Source organism: Heteronotia binoei, chromosome 21 (genome assembly GCF_032191835.1).
Source record: "Heteronotia binoei isolate CCM8104 ecotype False Entrance Well chromosome 21, APGP_CSIRO_Hbin_v1, whole genome shotgun sequence".
Classification (NCBI taxonomy): domain Eukaryota; kingdom Metazoa; phylum Chordata; class Lepidosauria; order Squamata; family Gekkonidae; genus Heteronotia; species Heteronotia binoei.
In genome coordinates, this window is record NC_083243.1 from 167882135 (window position 1) to 167903288 (window position 21154).

The 21154-nt window shown below is 41.7% G+C and overlaps 1 protein-coding gene across 1 annotated transcript in view; it reads right to left on the minus strand.

Annotated features, from left to right (window-relative positions):
* Window positions 1–4589: 4589 nt before the first annotated feature.
* Window positions 4590–21154, minus strand: part of TKFC (triokinase and FMN cyclase) — a 29035-nt gene continuing 12470 nt past the window's right edge. Inside the window, exons 6-17 of the mRNA XM_060263281.1 lie at window positions 19491–19580; window positions 17612–17646; window positions 17454–17538; window positions 17048–17137; window positions 16151–16267; window positions 12527–12646; window positions 11942–12079; window positions 11446–11552; window positions 7548–7651; window positions 7365–7398; window positions 5972–6061; window positions 4590–5063 (exon numbers count right to left, since the gene is read on the minus strand). Coding sequence (XP_060119264.1) covers window positions 4902–5063; window positions 5972–6061; window positions 7365–7398; window positions 7548–7651; window positions 11446–11552; window positions 11942–12079; window positions 12527–12646; window positions 16151–16267; window positions 17048–17137; window positions 17454–17538; window positions 17612–17646; window positions 19491–19580 — 1172 coding nt within the window. The 3' untranslated portion in view covers window positions 4590–4901. The remainder of the gene's footprint in view (window positions 5064–5971; window positions 6062–7364; window positions 7399–7547; window positions 7652–11445; window positions 11553–11941; window positions 12080–12526; window positions 12647–16150; window positions 16268–17047; window positions 17138–17453; window positions 17539–17611; window positions 17647–19490; window positions 19581–21154) is intronic.

A 21154-nucleotide genomic window follows, 5' to 3' on the forward strand; every position in this document is an offset into this window, starting at 1 on the left:
TGTAGCTGGCCATCTTTAAATGGTGTTTTGATGGGTCACGTCAGCTTGGATGTATTGTGCGTGCTATGCTTATTAATACTTCTATAAACATTCTATTAACAGCTGGTAAAGATATAATGATTAGCTTTTTAAACAAGCTAATCAGCTTGTCAGGAAGAGATGGGACACTTAAACATTTTTAAAAATATTTATTTGTAATTCAGCATTCACTTGCAGATTGTAAAAGGAATGCACTGCTGAGTGTAAATCTTTTCTCTGCCCAATTGGGATAGCATCTTCCACTTAAACTATTTTTCCTGCCAAATACAGATTGGAGAGATTTTATTAGCAATTAAAATTTTGTAGCCCAGACTTGGTACAGGGATGTACATTGCTGTGTGAGGGTTTTTTTTTTTTAATCTTGATAGGTAAGGATGTGTGTGTATATTTTTTTTCCCTTACCAAAATTTTTTTCCATGGGTAGCAAAACTTTTCTTTTGGTGTCCTCCATCATTCCCTGGCATATTTTAATTATTTCAGTACTAGTCTGCCAGAACTGTCCTGGGAAAAACATTCTTCATGCAGTAGAGTTGGAATTTATTACATTGCCTTACCTATCTACCAGGCTCATTTTTGTGAAGCAGAAACCACCACATTCCATTCCGTGCAAGCCAGCTGACTGAAACTAGCAAAGATTACCTACCCGCTCAAGTAACCTGCCTCTTCTCCTTCTCAAAATAAGTTTCCCTTTTTCACAGCTGTTTCTAAAAGAAATTAAAAGATGTTGAAAACTTCTGTTTTTCCACCAGCAGTTTTCCTGTAATGGAAATTCAATCCATCATGTATATCCTGTATGGTTTGCCTGTGTACTGGCTAGGGAGAAGTGGGGAAGCCCCCAAACTTTTTTCAGGTCTTCTGCAAGCAGGTACAAGTGAAGCATGGGCCTAAGAGGCATAACTTCCGATGAGAGCTTAAACAAGCAGGACCTGTGTTAATGTAGAATTGTTCTTTCCCACCACTGCTCAAGGAATTCAACCTAAAAGGAAAAGTTCCTGCAATATTTGAGATGTTCACATGCAACTCTGTTCTAATTAAATAACAGAAGGGGTCTTGATGTACGAGTTCAAGTAAGTATTTGACTGTACATTGCAACATACAGGCTGGCCTTTGTCTTTTAAAAAAAAGTTTGTAATGAAGTTATGCAGGCAATGACAAACCACCTCTGGTGTTTCTTGCCAGAAATGTCCTGTGGGTGGAGCTGCCATGAATCAGTTGCAACTTGAGGGCACTTCTGACAAGGGGAAAACAACTCCTTTGTGTGATTTTTGTTTATATCCAATGCGCTGTTCTAATTTATTTTCAAAGAGTACAACTTGTTACATTACAGCAGTCAAACCACAGTCTTTGCTTAAAAAAATGACTTTCTCATTAGAAATTGTCAAAGGCACTGGATAAATGAACATCCAGACTAATGAACACTACGGAGAATAATTCTTTCAGAGCTGTTTATTTTCCCAAAACCCCTTGACACAATGTCAAAGCAGTTCAGATGCTGACCTTCAGCTAGGCTAAACCAGTATTAATGAGATGGTCAATGATTAATTAGAACCAAAGCAATTCTAGAGGCCTTTATGCTTGCACATAATACATTCTAAAAGGGCCAAGCTATGACAGATAAAATATTATCAAAATAAATATTATGTGGCGTACACAGTAATAAAATTAAAAACATAAAGCCGGAATGTTAGGCTGCATTATGAGTTGAAGCAAGCTTTATATAAGCTGTAATGTTTTCCAAACACAGTTGATAACCATGTCAAATGACCAACACAGACTATATGTATTTTGGTCTCAGGGGCCTTCCTTAGTGGTCAATAATACACACTTAAAAAAAAAATCCCCCTCATACATTTAAAAAATACTATATATAAATTGACCAGATGTTATCTCATATATTGGTATAATATAAGTTTATAAAACCGGCCATGGATCCCTTCATATGGCAACTGAATTTAAACAAAACTCTGATGTTGTAATCAGATATAAAGATAAACCTGGTCTTGCATATGATCTTGTGTTGGCCATTTGACATGTTCCACTGCTTGAAAAATACCGATTCTTAATGCAGCCTAACATTCAGGCTCTATGTTTTTAATTTTACTATTATGTTCAAGTAGCCGGCTCCAGGTTGACTCAGCCTTCCATCCTTATGAGGCTGGTAAAATGAGTACCCAGCTTGCTGGGGGGGGGGGGGGGGAGTGCAGATGACTGGGAAAAGCAACGGCAAACCACCCCGTAAAAACGTCATGATGCGACGTCACCCCAGAGTCAGAAACGACTGGTGCTTGCACAGGGGACTACCTTTACCTTTTTACAGCACATAATATTTATTTTGATAATATTTTATCTGTTATAAGTTTGACTCTTGTAGCATCTTCAGTACATTTTAGGTTGAGTTTTGTTTCTCTCCCCCATCATCACCATTTTTTAAGTTTGTTTCCACATATGCATATACTTTCTACCCCAGCACCCAATATACATGCTTGTTTTTCTAGCTCACTCTGCCAGTCACTGTTTTTGTAATTAACACCAACTATACTACCACTAGCTTTTCCTAGTGCTGAGTATCCAAGGAAAATCTGCTGCCAACATAGTTGGTTGGGGCTACAAAAATGATGGCTGGCAGGGTGATCTAGGAGCGAGGATCTGTAGGTTCTATTCTAAAGCTATGAAAGTTGATCCCTTTATACTGGTGTCACCTGCCTCAGAGTATTAGCTTTAGGCATGGGCATTAACATTAATATTAACATATTAGGTCTAACACTGAAAGGAAAAAAAATCAGAACTATTGTACCTTTAACCTACTAATAGTATGGGTTGGGTGGGACAAAACAGCCTGGAAGCCAAAAGGAAAAATTGAAAAATTAACTCCCCTCCCTTTCCTGAACAGTTGAAAGGCAAACAAAAGCTATATGAGTCTGAATTTGCATAAGATCAAAATGTATGTCTTTTTTTTGTGGTTTCTGTGGTTGTAGGTATAGCTACAGATAGGCCTTGGATTCAGTGGGAGCTCACAGGAGTGCAGCTCCTGAACCGTTCTGAGAGTTCCTCCTCCTGAGAGTTCCACTTCCTTGTCCACTGAATAGTAGGTGCAGCTGCATAACAATCCCTGGATGAGCTCCAACACCTGTTTTTCTACAAAACGACCCCTGCCTACAGATGAAGCACAACAAGGCTTCCACATGGCAGGTTTCCCTGCCACAATCCCCCAGCAGCAACCAACCTCCTCCTCCGAGCCATTAGGGCTTTTGCAATTTAAAAAACTCAGCAGCAGAGTTATCATTATATCAGTATATTATTATAACAGGTGTAGTATGTTTTGCAAATTCTCAGCATTCATTAAAATAAAGGAAACTATCTAGTTCCTTCCCTGGTTAAGGCATGCCTTTTCCCTTATATCACCACAAGGGCTGCGACGACGACACTGGATTTATATTCCACCCTCCACTCTTGAATCTCAGGGCGTTTTCGCACAGGGCTTACCCCGGAGCGACGTCCCTCTTCACCGTTCAGCGTCTGCGCGGATTTCGCACCAACTGCTCCGCAGAACCCAGAAGAGCCGCGGCTTTTGCGTCGCAAATGTAAAGTTGGTTTTTGGCGATTTACATTTGCGACGCAAAAGCCACGGCACTTTGCGGCTCTTCCGGGTTCTGTGGAGCAGTTGGTGCAAAATCCGCGCAGACGCTGCACGGTGAAGAGGGACGTCGCTCCGGAAAAGCCCTGTGCGAAAACGCCCTCAGTCTCAGAGTGGCTCACAGTCTTCCTCCCCAACAACAAACACCCTGTGGAGCTGAGAAGGCTCTCCCAGAAGCTGCCCTTTCAAGGACAAGTTCTGCAAGAGCTATGACTGACGCAAGACCATTCCTGCAGCTGCAAGTGGAGGAGTGGGGAATCAAACTTAGTTCTCCCAAATAGCAGTCCAGGCACTTAACCAATGCACCAAACTGGCTCTCTGAATACAGGGGATGGAGACTTATTTTAACAAAAGCTGAGAATTCAGAGTACTTCCTACATCTACTGTTACAATGGTATCAATATGATATTCTAATCCCCAAAAGAACTTGTTCTTACAACAATATGCTGATATAATGATGTTCTATCATTGATCCCCCCCCCCAAAATAAAAGCCTTTTGGTGGTAGGGGGGACAAGATGGGGGGACAGGGTCACGTAAAATGGCTGCCATGCAGGCTTGAAAAACCAAAATTTTACCACCCACAGCAGCCACCATCCAGGTTATACTGCAACCTTTCCCAAAACCTTGCAGCAAAGCAAGTTTGAAAAGATTGGCGAAAAGCTGGGGAACCCGAATGCACCAATGTAGCATAATATTTTGGGGAAGCAAGAAAAAGCCCTGCTTTCCCAAAGCACTGAACTCTGGGCAGACAACCAGTGTCTGTGTGAAAGACATCTGCTCTCTCTGATTGAGCTGTTAGGAACCTGATCCACTGCAAAAAGAGTGACAATCCTCAACAGTGATGCTGTAAGTGTTTAAGTGCATCAATACATGGAGAATGATGCTACAGCTTAGGACGTAATAAGAAGCTTGTCTACAGTACTCTACAAGTACCTCTGGAAGGTAAGGCATTTTATTTATAGGTTGAATTAGAATTAGAAAAGCACAAGTATTGGTCCCAAGCTAGAGAAGAATTCCATCCATTTGTATGAAATTGCAGAAGTAAAAAATATTCACTGTAAGAATGCTCTCAGGCAAGTATGGTTACAGACTGGGTAAAGCAGGAGCAAAGCTGTTGCTCTGAAGATTCTTTAATTCAAGCACAGAGCCTCATACAGGGAATGAAGCATGGTCCCACAACTTCTTGCCACCTGGTGACCACTGAGGCAAGGGGAAATTATGCCAAATCACACCGGCTGAGCTTGCAGCCCTTCCAACACTGCCTGAAGAATAGCCGCAGCTGCCACAGCACCAGGGTCTGGCTGATCTAGGTGAGTTGAGCTGATGTAACTGGCCCTCCCTGCAGCTGCTTCCATATTCCTGGTAGATTCAGCAGCACATTGAGCCCGCTGCAGAAGAGATCAAGAAATGAGTTTAGAATATGTGAAGGAGAGCCCTTGAATAATTAATACCCCCAATAATAATAATATTTGTCATATTGAGTAAAAATATGCTTTGTCTTCAAACAAAGGGTCTTTTGTAAAACTGCCATTAGAAACTGACTCTACCGCCCAGCGGATGTGAGCTCCAGCTGTAAGATTAGATAAGGGAACAGCCTCCTACAGGGGACTTGCTGTGATAAGTAAGGAAACTTAGTGGACCTTTGAAATCAGATAAGCCTGTGTGCCTGCCTGCTTGTATTCTGTGTGAATAAAACTGTCTGTATGTAGAATGATTGTAACGCAGTCATTTTGGGGGCCCACGCCCGACTGGGTTCTGCTTATGGTACCATAAAGTAAACCTTGCTCCAACCAGTAAGTCTGTGCGGACCTCGTTATTTCTTTGCTTCATATGCATGTAACCTCTTCATCAGTAACTGAAAAGAGTTTAAATACAGATACTATCCTATGTACCGAATGTAGGCACATATAGGAAGATAGTGCCAACAGCATTAAGCTTTTCAGTCCGAAACTGAACCTTCATTACTGTTCAACTTTAGACATTCTCAATCCTGTTGCTGTGTCCTTTGGCCCTAACTCTGCAAATAAATCACTGAAGGATTATGTGTAATGATTAAGTGCTTGGGGATTTTTCAGATCGCCTCAGCAAAACTCTCAAACAGCATTACATATGGATTACAGGTTGTATTCTTAACTTGGAGACCTAGTATAAAGACATAAGCTAACTTGACAATGTGCCAACAGAAATACAGAAAATGGGTGCTCACACATATACATCCGAAGAAAATGTTTACAAGCCCACTTCTTGTTCCCCCAGCCCTTGAAAAGCTGGACTGCACACAAGTTAATAAACTTACCTGTACAGCTTTCGCCAGAACCTGCATTAGATTAGCCCCAGGATTCTTCAGAGCTCTGAGCTCTTCAGCAGCAGCACAGAGTGAATCCAGCTGGCCGAAAGACAAAAAGAATTAAACAGAAGCAGCTCCACCAGGACAAGTAATGGACCATCCTTTCTCTCCCAATCCAATACCTCCCAATTATTACTGTTCCCAATGAGACAAATGTCAGCTATTCTAAGCTATTACCTTTGTATTGGAATAATGCAGAAATATGGTATGATTTACAGTGGAAGCAGAAAGGGAAAAGGTGATATTTTTACTACAAATGGGTGACGCAGCATATGGTCTTGTATCCATGACTATATGATATTTTCAAAAATATAAGGAACAAGGGAAACCTGTGAGAGGTGGGGGAGTTCCACTTCACCAACAATCACCTGCTTCTCCATGCCCAGTGTCCAGCTCCACTCTTCTCCCCCACTCCCACATTCTCATGTCCTTAGATGCTGCCACAATGACAGCCATCATTTGGGGCTTTGAGTGGTTGGGGTTTCACAATGGGTAGGTCGGCACTAATACTCCCTGTAAGCTGTGGAGACTTGCGAGCAAAAATTCTCCTTCGTGAGCTACTGCATACAATTAGTTTGCTCTGGGGCCATTTTCCCAAAGCTAAGACAAAAAACTGTAAGCTAGCTCACACTAACTCAGGTTAGAGGGAACACTGGTTATCACCACTTTTTGAAGACAGAACAGATTTTGTTTTGCAACTTCAGATTTCCCTATGTTTGCAGAGCTGTACATTGTAACTAACCCCACTGTATGGATTTTTAATTTGCATGGGGAGGGGAACCCTTGGCTATAAGTTATAAGAATATAGTGACAAAGTATGGACTCATTCACTGAACAGACACAGAATATGAAAGGTCCGTTGCCTCTCTCTCACTGTTATCCCACTCTTCTTCCAGAAACTCAGGAAACACACAGATCCAAACATCATCTGTCCAGCTGTTCCAATATAAGCTATTTGTTGTGCACAGTATCCACCTCTACTACATTTTTATCAGACTTTGAAGTCAAGAATGTCAGTCACTTATCCTCAATATTAATAATAATTTGTAGCAGTCTGTCGCCATAAATGACCCACTTCTACGCATCCAGAAATTGTTGCAATATTAAACTCCATACTAATGTATGAGAAAGTCTAAAAAACAATGCAAACTTGATGCATCATTAATGGAAAATAAATGGTATACACAGTTCTTTGGGGCTGTAAGTTGAGTGTTCTAAGATAACAGAGACAAGGCCTGCAAGACATGAATAAAGAAAGCTAAGACTGTAGTCTCTTTTGCCTTAAGGTGAGATCATGGTATTAGCAGGAGAAAATTTCCAAGCAATAGCAAATATTACTCACCATGGTTCTGTCTCCTGGTGCAGCTCCACCATATCTATGAGAAAAAAACCCAGTCCTTATAGGCCCTCCATGTATAATCAGTGCCTATCTCTCCTTTATGATTTCTCTCCCAGACAGCAAAGGCAGAAGTAAACCCTCAGTGCATTATAAATAATGCGCTACAATCACATCAGCAACACTCACCGTTTCATGGCTTCAATACCAGCATCCATGGCCATTGACCAAGATGACAGATCACTGTTCATTCGTAGAGGCTGAGAAGCTGCTGTCAAAAACAGCCCATAGAGCTGTAAAAAATCATGAATCAATTCCATCTCTGACACATACTACTACACTGATTTAAGCACAACATACAGCAGCTTAAATGTTCAATTCCACTAATGTTCAAACAGAGCAGCTGCAGGCCTTCCAGGATGAAACATCCGCCCTGGACCAATTCCAGTCCGGTTTCCGCCCGGGCCATGGGACGGAGACGGCATTAGTCGCCCTCACACGACCTAAGAAGGCATCTGGACCAAGACGGGTTGGTGCTGCTGATTCTCCTTGACCTTTCAGCAGTGTTTGACACAGTCAATTATGACCTTTTGAACCACTGCCTCACCGTTGCCGGAGTACGAGGGGGTAGCCTTGCAATGGTTTTCCTCCTTCCTCCAGGGACAAAGGGTGGTGCTTGGCGAGTAGACTTCCTTGCAGTGCCCACTTATATGTGGAGTGTCGCAGGGAGCTATCCTCTCACCAATATTATTTAAAATCTATATGTGCCCCCTTGTCCAGATTGCCCGAGGTTTTGGACTGGGTTGTCACCAATATGCTGACGACACCCAGCTCTACCTGTTGATGCGTGGTAGACCATCCTCCGCCCCTGAACATCTGCCCGAGGTGTTAGGAGCCGTAGCTGGATGGCTACAGCAGACCTGACGGAAGTTAAATCCGACTAAGATGGAGGTCCTTTGCCTGAGTCAAGGGGTGGGTGGGTGGGTTAGTGCCTTGGATTGTGCTGCTTTAGTGCCAGCCCAACAGGTGAAGAGTTTGAGAGTGATTCTGGGTGCCTCTCTTTCTATGGAGGCTCAGGTCACGATGGTTGCTGGAGCTGCCTTCTACCATCTATGGCAGATCAGGCAACTAGCACCATATCTATCCCCCCAAGGCCTGGCCATAGTGATCCATGCAATGGTCACTTCCAGGCTGGACTACTACAACTCACTCTACGCTGGCTTGCCCTCAAAGATGATCTGGAAACTGCAGTGGGTGCAGAATGTGGCAGCTTGCCTGCTGACTGTATCACCTGTACGGGTGAGCATATGGTCGGCACTCTGCGGCCTGCACTGGCTGCCTATAGAGTACCGCGTCCATTTCAAGGTGTTAGTTTTGACTTTTAAAGCCTTGTGTGGCCTGGGACCAACATACCTGCAGGACCGCCTCTCCCTATATATGCCCTGGAGGTCACTTCGCTCGGCCTCCCAAGACCTTTTGACCGCTCCGGACCCAAAATTTGCCCATCTTGCCTCTACCAGGGCCAGAACCTTTTCGGTTTTGACCCCAACCTGGTGGAATCAGCTCCCTATGGAGATCCAGGCCCTACCTGGCTTGTTAGCCTTTCGTAGGGCCTGTAAAACAGAGCTGTTCCATCAGGCTTTTGGATGAGGCAGCGGGCATCTATCTGTTAGATCAGTTGGCCTCCGCTGCTCTACCATCTTGCTATACCATCCTACTGGACCATCCTGCTGTACTATCACCTAAATATTGTAATTTATTTTATTGTGATTCTACTGTGATTTTATTACTACTTATACAGATGTACTCTGCTCTGAGCCTCCATGGGGGAATGGGCAGAATATAAATAAAACAACAACAACAAAACAGAATAAAGGAGCTACAAGCCGCTCTTATTATTCAGATACACTGGGATGGAAATTGAATAAATCTGTGGCAAAACAGGCCTGCTCTGGCCTGCAGGCCCTATTCCACCCTGCCTTCCAAGGTTTTTCCCACCACCAAGAGAGACTTTTCTTCCTCTCTAGTGTAGCTTGCCACCCTCACCTGACCTTTGTAGGAAGTCTATGTGGTACAGAGAGCCACTACCAGCATCAAAAGTTATACAGTATTTATTAAAATGTCCACAAGCATTTTAGCACAGCACCAAACTGAGAAAGGAAATCAAAAGAAATGGGTAAAATGCAGATCCTCTGTCCCTCTCTATACATGCTCTAGCAGATGCTAAAATAGAGCAGATTCCTTAGCTTAGAGAATTACAGATCTCTCCAAAGTACCATTACATTGAAGCTTGCTCCAGCTCTTTAGGTCAGCCCATGACCAATGGCTGGCATCCTCAGTGCAGAGTTCTGTCTGCTCTCATGGACTCAGCACCCAAAAGAAAAGACCTTCTTCTTGCTGCAAGAAGTCTTTATCTTCTGCCTTCCTCCTCCCATGGACCCGGTCAGACGAGGTCACAGAAGCTTCTCCTGAAGGCCTCCTGATGTCTCGCTGCCCGGCAGGGCTTGGGGAGGCCTGCCGTGCTGGGGCGGGGCCTCCCAACGTCCAGCTGGCCAGCGGGGCTCAAGGGGACAAGCTGCAGAGCCAGGGCTTTGTGGGAGTCAGCACTTTTACAGGTGAGTTGGTTGCATCCCCTTTCTTTCAGTCTCTTTATTTTTTCCTTTCTTTTTCCTTTCTTTCTTGCTTTTCCCCCTCCTTTCTTTCCCTCCCCTTTCCTTTCTTCTTATTTAATTTCTCTTTCTTTCTTTTTTCCCTCTATTTGTTTCCAACTGTCTCCCCCTCCCTCCCTTTCATTCATTCATTTTTTCTTTCTGTCAATCCCTTTCATTCATTCATTATTTCTTTCTTTTTGGCAGTGTTCTTTCTTTCCAACTCTTTCCCCTCTTTCATTCATTCATTTTTCTGTCAGTCCCTTTCATTCATTCATTCATCCCCCTTTCATGCATTCATTTTTTTCTTTCTGTCAGTCTTTCTTTTTCTCTGTCTATTTGCTTTATTTTCCACTCCCTCACTCTTTCTTTCTGTCAATATTTTTTCCCTGTTTGCCTTATTTCCCACTACCCCCTCCCTCTCTCTCTCTCCTTCTCTCTTTTCCCCCTTTCAGTCATTCAGTCAGTCTTTTCTACTGTCTGTTTGCTTTATTTCTCCTTCTTTCTTTAAGCACTACACCATGCTGGCTCTGCAGTAGTGTGTTGGAATTTGATTTTTTTCCCTGGGATTGCTATATATTTATGGCTTTGTATATATATATGTGGCTATGTATGTCTGAACTTTTTCCATTGCTAGAATATCTTTTTTGAGGTGTGATGACCAGAATTGTTACCACACCCCAAAAAAGACATTATACACTTTTGGTGATGTCAGAAGTGTGGCCTAGTATGCAAATGACGGTGATGTCAGAGGTGTGGCCTTGCATACTAATGAGTTCCTGCTGGGCTTTTTCTACAAAAAAAGCCCTGATTATAAGTCTGCATTGGCAAAGTTTTTAGAAATGTTGTGTTAAAATTTAGCTATCCAAAATAAATAATTTTTCTACAGTAGGTATCATATTACAATTATGTAATATATAGTATTTACTTAAATGCAAAACAAGGTTTTTTACACATATGCCATAAAAAAGACTACATCAGCTTACAGTCATATACAAGTTAGTTACACTGAATATTTGAAAATATTTTTTTTGTATAACATTTTTAAGAGGCCATTCAGGGTCATCTTTCTTTTGCATAAATACAATCAGTGTGATGCCCCGCTCTTTCTCCAGAGAGCTCAGAACACTGGTTCAGTTTTGGCCTCAACTAGAAAGTTTCCTGTTCCTCCATTTGCAAGTGTATATTGCTATTCAAATGGTTTTAATTTTTACATTGTTATTCAAATGGTTTAATTTTTTACATTTTATTATCACAAGTTTATTTACACACACTTCTGAAATGGTAAATATCCATCGGCAATAAAAAGGCTCATTCGCTGTCTCTTCCCAGCTTCTTACTTCCCTCTGCCCAAACCTAGCAATAAGTGCTTTCTTCCCAACAAAAAGTCACCGAAGGATAATGCATACAGGGGGACCGAATTCCCGTCAAGCACTCACCGCCCCTGAGGAGCCTCCCATTTTCTCTTGCAGCAACCTTGACAGAGCAGAGAGTAGTTGAGATGGATGCTCTGGTGGAGGATTTATACTCAGCCACTCCTGGATTGCTGAGGAAATAACATTTGCTGGTTAGAAATGACTGTATTCTAGCTGCAACTCCCTAATGGTTACAAATTCTGTTTTCATCAGCAAGTGTCCTAAGTTTTCTAGGGGAGCCTGTTTTACAAAGAAATTCTACTAAATCTGTTGTTAAGGCCAAATATATTTCCAGTGTACCATTAGCAGCATATATAATCCTCCTACAGAGAGGCATTCTAAAGAGAACCTCAGTTTTCTTACCTCAGATAAGCAACTGTATATTGTAAATTTGAACGTATGAAAGCACTAACATACTATGAAAGTACAAATGTACTAAAATAATCCCCCGTCTTACAATGAAGAATGAACTGAGGCCGTGCCTAAGGAATTCTAGAGACATTAATGGAAGAGCACTAACCTTTGGCAGCGCGGGCATGTGTGCTGCCACAGTCTCCATCACCTGCAGCGCGATCCAGTTCATTGAGTTTGTCCTGTAAGTTCAGCAGAGTATTGCATACTGTCTCTAGAACTAGTCTCATCTGTGGGGAGGCTGGCACTAAAGGAAAGTGTAAAAGATCTGCTGTTAGGGAGTGGACCAGAGGAAGAGCTCTATGTATTCAGGAACCAGCTGCATTTTCGCCTCCAGATGACAGAAAACAGTGCCTCAACATCATCATGACAAGACATGATATGGGAGGTTGTAGTTTCAAAACCAGTGGTGTTTTCAGGGGTGGGGGAATTGGGCAGTGCTTAATTTGCATGTGACTGGAGGACAATATCATGTGGAAACAGGAAGCAATTAGGGGGCTGGAACAGGGGAAATCATCTGTGTGCGATCAGCCCAAGTCACAACTGCCCTCTTGATGCTGCCCTTCCCTAGGCATTACACCTGCTTCCCAACCAAAGACATCAAAAAATCACAGGTCCACATTAAATCACACTGGACAAAGTGAATCAGGCCAAGATATGACAGGAAATTCCAAAGTGCTCACAAATGCTTCACCTCCTGCTGGAACAAACTTCTCTTCCTCAGGGTATCCCTCAGGAGCTATCCTGTCTCTTCTTTTGTGTGATACTGACACTCTGGCATGTTGTGGCCAGGCCACAGCTGAAGTTTCTGAATCTAGGAAATGGAACACAGAACTTCAAACTTCAGCTTGATATACCACTTGCTTGCATCCAAAAAACAGCAACAATAATTGGGCTGATGAAATTCTGTGTTATAAACAGCTACATCCATCAAGCAGGCAACTGGATAAGCTGGCAACTCCACAACGCGTATATCTAAGAACAACAATGTTGAAGAAGCAGGCCAAGAAGAAAGGGCTTATATGATTTAGATGTGGTCATAGGCTAGTAATACCCACTTATTGGGCCTGAATTCAGTTCTACAAATGTCCAAATCGTCAGGAGATCTGGGAAAATATTTTTGGCATGAAAAGATAGTTGGGGAGACTTTTATACCCATTTGCCTGCTGCTCACGATTTCACAATGTGCCTTGGGTACAAAGTTTTGCTTTATCCACCAGACTGCTTCTTTGTCACAGAACCACATATCATGAATATGATGGCATCATCAAGCCAAACAGCCAACCAGGATTGGCAATGTGACAGTGTCACTAAGAGCATAGATAATAAAAGGTAACGACAATATTTCCCATATTACACAGCCCATATTCAGAGTGAGCATGTTAGAATGCATGCTGGGAAAGTAAGGGAGATATGACTACTATTCTGGTCACTACTCAGGCATTACTCCATTACCCACAAAATGCAGGTATCTAAATGCAGTCCATTACCCAGAAAATGTGGGTACCTACAATCAACAAGATAGGTAAATACTTTGCCTTCCTCCTATGAATAATCAGAAGTGGGGGGCCCTTTCAATAGTCTGCAAGCAGGATGTATATTTATAGGGTCCATTCTGGCTCAGTCAGAATAGCAGGAAACCATCTTATCTGGAAGTAAAGGAAGCTTCAACTCAACATATATGTTTTCCAAACCCTAAGAACATAAGAAGAGTTCAGGGACCAGACCAGTGATTGATTCTACGCCAGAATTTTGGCTCATACAATAGCTAATCAGTTTTGAGGGCCAATAACAGGACACAGATGCCAAGAGCTTCCCCTCATATTGCTTCCTGGCACTGGTATTCAGGGGTTTACTGCCTCTAAACATGGAGGTTCAGTTATCCATAGCTGATAGTCAATGACAGACCTATGCTCCATGAACCTGTCTAATCCTCTTTTAAAGCCATCTATGCTTGTGAACATAACTACACTGTCTGACAACAAATTTCACATTTTAATCAATTGTTGAGCAAAATAATATTTCCTGTTGTCCATCCTGAATCTATTGCCCATCAACTTCATTAGATGGCCTTGAGATCTAGTATTTTCAGAGATGGAGAAAACATTATCTGCCTACATACTCTATTTGCATAAATGTCCATCATGCTCCCTTTTAATTGTTGTTTTTTTTCTAAACTGAAAAGTCCCAGACTCTTCAGCTTTTCCTCAAAGAGAAAGTGCTAAAATCCCCTGTACTTTTTCCAGCTCCACAATATTCTTTTTGAGGTACAGTGACCCAAACTGCACATGGTATTCCAATCATGGCCACAAAAAAACCAAGAAAAAAACCCAAAGTCATAAATGCTCACAGGAAAAAAGCGCACATGGAAAAATGCCCATGTGGAAAAAAGCTCACACAGAAAAAAGCGCACATGGAAAAATACCATGTAAAGCACCATAGATATTTATAATTGTGGACCTCCATTTATGAGAATGAACAGATATTACCTATTTTTTTATTTTAGGATTAAAATATGTCATATTCACATGCAATAATTTGTGTTGTCATTTTATCAAATATAATTAAATAATAATTTTGCTATGTTATTAGTATATTTGATGGACTGCAGAAGGATCTGGCTTGCCACAAACAAACCCTGGCTAATGCACAGGCAGGTCGCCTAGAGGTGAAAAAGAGGAAATATGAGGCACTACATGACATGGCTGCCACTTCTGTGCAGCAATATGAGCAGGTTGAAGATAACCTTACAGTACAATCCTAAAGCGACTTACTGCAGTCTGTCCATTAAAATGAATAGGCATAGACTGGTGTAACTCTCTTTAGGATTGCACTGTTAATTACTTAAGGAGACTGGCTAATTTGCAATGAAGAATTATATCTGAGTTATTATTGTGTTGTTCTTAAATAATTGTTGCTTTTACTATTAGGGTTAAGTAGTCTTTTGCAATGGTCACTGGGTTTACCACAATATAAGTAAAGGAAAATTGATTTATTTTAGTGTAATATTATTTAATGTTTAATAACAAAATAAGTAAATAGTATTAATTATTTGAAAATTTTAAGCCATATTGTTGTTCAAAAGCTGTGAATACTAGACAGTACTTTAGAAATTACTTCATACCAAAATTAAAAAGGCTGACAAACTGTAAATTAATAAATTTAAAGTATTTAATTTTATTTTAAAACATTTGTATATAGAGTTTAATTTCTGTTATTATTTTGTTTTCTTCTTAATAAAGTTCATTGATAACAAAATGGTCACTTTTATTTCCTGTGTTTCCCCTTCCAAACCTTTACACTCAAGAGTATTAAAGCACTCTTCATACAGGCCACTTTTGTATAGTAATGAATTAATATATTAATACCATAGCATAAGAACATAAGAGAAGCCATGTTGGATCAGGCCAATGGCCCATCTAGTCCAACACTCTGTGTCACACAGTGGCCAATATATGTGTGTGTGTGTATACACACACACACACACACTGTGGCTAATAGCCACTGATGGACCTCTGCTCCATATTTTTATCCAATCCCCTTTTAAAGCTGGCTATGCTTGTAGCCGCCACTGCCTCCTGTAGCAGTGAATTCCACATGTTAATCACCCTTTGGGTGAAGAAGTACTTCCTTTTATCCGTTTTAACCTGACTGCTCAGCAATTTCATTGAATGCCCACGAGTCCTTGTATTGTGAGAAAGGGAGAAAAGTACTTCTTTCTCTACTTCCTCCTTCCCATGCATTATCTTGTAAACCTCTATCATGACACCCCGCAGTCGACGTTTCTCCAAGCTAAAGAGCCCCAAGCGTTTTAACCTTTCTTCATAGCAAAATTATTATTTAATTATATTTGAAAAAATTACAACATAAATTGTTGCATATTGCGTATTTTAATCCTAAAATAACAACATAGGTAATACCTATTCATTCTCATAAATGGAGGTGAATGGTTATCCACAATTATAAATATCTACGGTGTATGGTATTTGGTATGGTATTTTTCCATATGAGCTTCTTGCCATGTGGGCTTTTTTCTATATGGGCTTTTTTCCATGTTGGCTTATTTCCATTTGGACATTTTTCCTGTGAGCACTTATGTTTTTTGTTACGGTGTGCATCAGTTTCATTTGCCACATTGTTGCCCACTCACCCAATTTATGGAGATCCTCCTGGAGCTTTCATAGTCAGCCTTGGTTTTCATCATCCTGAATAATTTTGTGTCAGTCTGCAAAGTCCTTGCTCTAGCCTCCTCATCAGTAAAGCACAACATCCTCCAATTTGCAAGGCTGGAAGGAAAATGGATATCTAAAGAACTCACCAATAAGGTTCAAGAGCTCATCATCCACAAGCAGAAGAGTAAGCGAGACACCAGCCATCTCCAGTGCAGTCATGAAGGAGCCAACGAAAGCCCGGGCAATGTGAATACCCCTGTTTTCTGCAATGATTAAGCAAGGAGAACTGAGAGGCACTGTTCTGGGCGAGGGACTAGAGTATAAGGGAGAAGGGAGACCAGTCCTGGTGACATGACTTGGAACAAGGAAACAGCAAGATGCTAAAAATGACAAAAAAACTGTGCAAGAAATGGTGTATACCAGTTTTCAAATTCTGAAACCCATATGGAATGAGTAAGTAATGGGAACACTGTTATACACTAGATCTTAACATAAATATAATTGTTAAATTAGAAAAATCCCTTCACAAAAAGAGGAAAAAGGAGTAATTTGTACTCCTTGTACAGCAATGGAGATAACTTTAAAACAAGACAGTACCACCTAGATATGCTGGGACAGAAGTTTCTACTGGTATGTGTCACTAACTGTTCATAGCTCCCACTGTTTCCATCACCTACCAGTGTCGGGATAGATAACATTTTGGTCCTTCCCAGTTACAAGAATCTGGATGACAATCAGAAACGTTACAGGCTTTTAGCTCAAAAAAATTATCTTATCAATTGAATCAGAAACATTCAAGTATTCTAGGCAGTGGCACCAATTTTTGGCATGAGCCTTGCACAAAATGAATCAACACAAAACCCTCTTTTAAATTCTAAGGTATTTACATTCATTTCCCAGTACTGATTTACATAATTTTGCTCAATGTTTTGTTATTGAAATTGCTTTGGGTTGCGGAACTTTACTTTTTGATTTTCAATAGGTAAAAATTCCCATCTTTCAGTCCCATCTTTAATCCTTCCTGTCTCAGGGCAGTAACTTACCAAGACACTGCACAGCTGATCCAGCCACTATGGCCAATTCTAAGTAAGACAGGCCTCCCAAGTTGTTTACCATCAAGACTACAGAAGCACCTGCAAGCCAAAAACTGGGCATCATTGAAAGTTTCTTCCAAGCTGTTTTTTTTTTTTCCACATCTGGGTTAAGCACAGAAAAATAAAGATCATATTAACTGCCCCATCACCTGGTGAATTTCCATAACTCAAATCACTACTAAGACTAAAACTGAAATTCCATATCAGTGTCCTGATTAGTACTTCAGATATTATGCAGATATTATAGATATTGAAAGCATGGACAGACAGACAGAGACAGACAATGGAATTAGTTTCAAGCATCCTGTGAAGTCTAATTAGTATGTATAGCTCAGCTCCAAGATACATTACTCACCAGGCTTCAGCGGCACATGTGAAGCATTGGAGGGGTCAGTCATGTGATCTAGCATTAGTTTAACTATTTTATCAACTGGCATCATCTGTGAAGGAGAGGAAATAGATAAATGAAAAGTCACAAACCGCTGGTTTTGCAAGAAGGGGAAGCCAACTTACTTTCATCCTGCGCACACCTGCTTCACCATGGATTCCTGCAAAAAAAACAAAAACAAAAAACAAATTGTCAGCTATGGAACCTGTGTTGCCTAACTCATTTCTAAACAAAAGCAAGCTTCGTTTAGGGAGTCTAAAACTGTAATCCTGTGCACAGTTACTCCATTCTAAACCCAATGATTTCAATGAGCTTAGAATGGAGTTTCTTCTCACAGATCTGCACTGTAAATAATGAAATCCTGGTTGTCTTTGGATTACAATATACCCCAGTTTATCCCAGTATACTAACAGCATGAATAAAGGTAGTCTTTCCCCCCCTTAACTACGTATTCATGACAGTGCAAATATCCATAATAGATACAAGGCCAACATGTCTACCTGAATCACAAAAGTCTATTTCTTACACTGTGATGCTAGATCCATTCTCTGTACAGCCCTCAGCATGTGTCTAATTCTCAGTATAGTCAAATCTGTGGATACTTAAATCTAGAAGTTGGAGCCAGGAACAGACAAGAAGAATCTTTCTATAAACCTGAAAAAAGTCCCAGGTTTGCAGAAAAATCTGGGGAAAAAAGACATATGGGGTTATCCAGCCCCCGCATAACAGAAGCAAAAACAAATCTGAAATTTTCCTCACTTGGGATTTCGAAGCAATAACCCAACTATTGTTATTACTGTAACATGTTCTGCTTATTTCAATAAACACTGGGAAAAATTTGAAATAAAAAACATATGGATTCACCCTGCCTTCCAAATAACAGATGCAGCACCTTTAGCTTAAATAAATGAATGCCCTCAATAGTTATTAGGCAACCACAACTGCATTGCCAGACTTCAATCCTTGGTTTCTGCCAGTAAAGGACAGGAAGTAAGAGCAGGGCCCTTTCCAAGGCTGCTTTGCCCTTAAGGCAGGACTCATTAGGGCAAGGCCTGGTAGTAACCACCTCAGCTGTATAACTCAACCAAGACTGGCTGCCTGCTACTGTTCAATAGCGGCCACTCCACAAAAGCCTGTGTGGTATAGTAGTTTCAGACTTGGTATGTGAAACTCAAGTCTGAATCACCACCCTGTCATAGAAGGTTGCAGAGTGACCATGGGCCAATCACATACTCTCAGCCAAGTTTAATTCACAGAGTTATTGTAAGGATAAAATGGAACAGAATGATATTAGTTGCTTCAGACCCCCATCATGGAGAAAAGAGCAGTATTAATGAAGCAGATAAATAAATATAGCTGAAAGTGGAAAGCAGAGAAGGAAGCAGAAAGGAGGAGTAGGTATGGGGGGCAGCTAGGAGTAAGGAAAGAGGAAATAATGGGGGAGGGAATACAGGGAAAATGAGGTGCCTTCCGCAAGTTTTTATGAGTTCTCCATTGTGCAACTGAGTGCGGCCTGGCAGCTAGCACTGTATAACTGGGCCTGGCTGAGCACCACCAGTATGCAACTGGGTCATAGTTCTCCTGGGTAGAATCTGCCATGGGGAGCGAAGGAGGGAAAACTGAAAATGGGGGGAGATAAAGGTAGGTTAGCTGGTGGGTGCGTAGGAGATACGGAAGTAGGAATGGGGGAGAAGACATGGGATATTTCAGGAAAGGAAAGAAGAAATAACGCCGGAGGGGAAAATGAGATGCCCCCTAGGAATCCTTGTGGGTCCTTTCCTTGTAATGAGTCTAATCTGGAAATATCTCTATTTTGCTTGTGGACTATACACCATACACCATAATACAATAGCATATCCAATTCACTGCCTTGTCTACCGATGTTGGCCAGTTAAGCATAACTGACCGAGAACATGCACATATAGTTTTTCCAAGCATGAAATGAATACTAATGAAAGCCACGCCAAGAAAATAGAGGGAGAAGAGAGGACGATGAATCATTACCCAAGCCTAGCTCAAATTCATCTTCAGCAAGGTGGAAAGTAGGTTTTGATCCAGGGACACTGCACGGGGAGAGACTCACTCCCAGGGTACCTATTGCAAACAAAGGATGCAAAAACTGTATGCTTGCTACAGGGTTGTTGTGGTTTTTTTGGTCTTGAAGCAGAAAATCAATCAAACAAAAAAACCTTGCCCATGCCCTAGACTATAGTGCAGAGCTCTAAGCAAACCACCACAATTTGGAACAGGATTGAGAATAAAATACCAGGCTGCATAACATGACATAAGCCAGTGGTTCTCAACCTTTTAAAATATGAGGACCCATCTTTAGGCATTAAAAATTTCATGCTACTAATTGTACTATTAGTATCTATTATTAGAGAAAATACATGACAAAAAGCTACTATGAATTTACTAATACTTTCAACCAGGGGTTGTTTTGCAGAAAAATAGGTGGCAGAGCTCATTAGCATATGCAGCCCCACCCCCCCCAGCCAAAAGCAACCTGATACAAGAAAGGAGATCCCCGGGCAAGCGAGGCATGCTTGGGCTGGCTAGAGATCCAGCCCAAGCAGGCCCCGCTCACCTGGAGTTCTCCTGGGCCACCCCGCCCACCCCCCCGTCAAAAGGTCAGCAAGCCACTCGCCACCCAAAATCACATAAGAAGTGGAGAAAGGGTGGTGCGGGCTTCTCCAGTGGCTAATGAGGGCTGTTGGGGGCGTGGGAAAGCCCCCGCTGGCTGGCTGCCCGCACTCCTAATCCAGGGATTGTTATGCAGCTGCACCTACTATTCAATGGACAGGGTAGGTGGAGAGGAAGAGGGGGATCTCTTAGAAAAGATCAGGAGCTGCGCTCCTGTGAGCTCCTGCTGAATCTGAGGCCTGCTTTCAAGTGCGTATATTTTATTAATCACAACAGTATCTGTATATACTTGAAAAACAGTAATATATGTGCAGGACATTATTTATTTGATCTACGGTATTATATTATATGGTGTTATTCAATGCAATGGTTGATGAAGCTTTCAGAGATCAGATGTTTGGCTGAAAGATAAACAGTACAGACCAATGACTTGACACGGTATAAGGAAGCTTCATATATTTGTATAATTTGGAGTTACTGGTGTAGCTGCGCAGAGGAGTCAGTCTGTACTCAGGGGAACTGGCTTGAATGCCAAATGAGCTGTCACCAGAGATGGGAAGGAGTGGGCAATGGGAGTCAATACACTCCACTCGAGCCTCTCTCATAAGGAGTGAGCTGGGCTGCTGAATGCTTCAGACCCTTTGGCTCAGGATGGCTGGGTACTGCCTGTGTGAATGGAGGCTTGGAGCAATTAGGGGAGGCATGGCTGCACTGCAACGAGACACCTGACAGATAGCCCAACACAGACAAAATTCTTAAAAACCCTTCTCTATGGAGAACACCACAACCCTGGTATTCCTTGGTGGTTTCCTATCCGAATACTGATGAGGGCTGACTCTACTTAGCTTCTGAGATCTGATGAGATCAGGCTAGCCCGGGCTGTGTAGGTCAGGGCTCCCGACAGGGATTACTAATTTTAAACCCTTACTCAGTGCATTGCAAAAAATGTCCTTAACATTCAAAATAAAATCCACAGCAGGTATGCATCACCTAAACTACTTGACCTTCAGGTGGAAAACTCTACT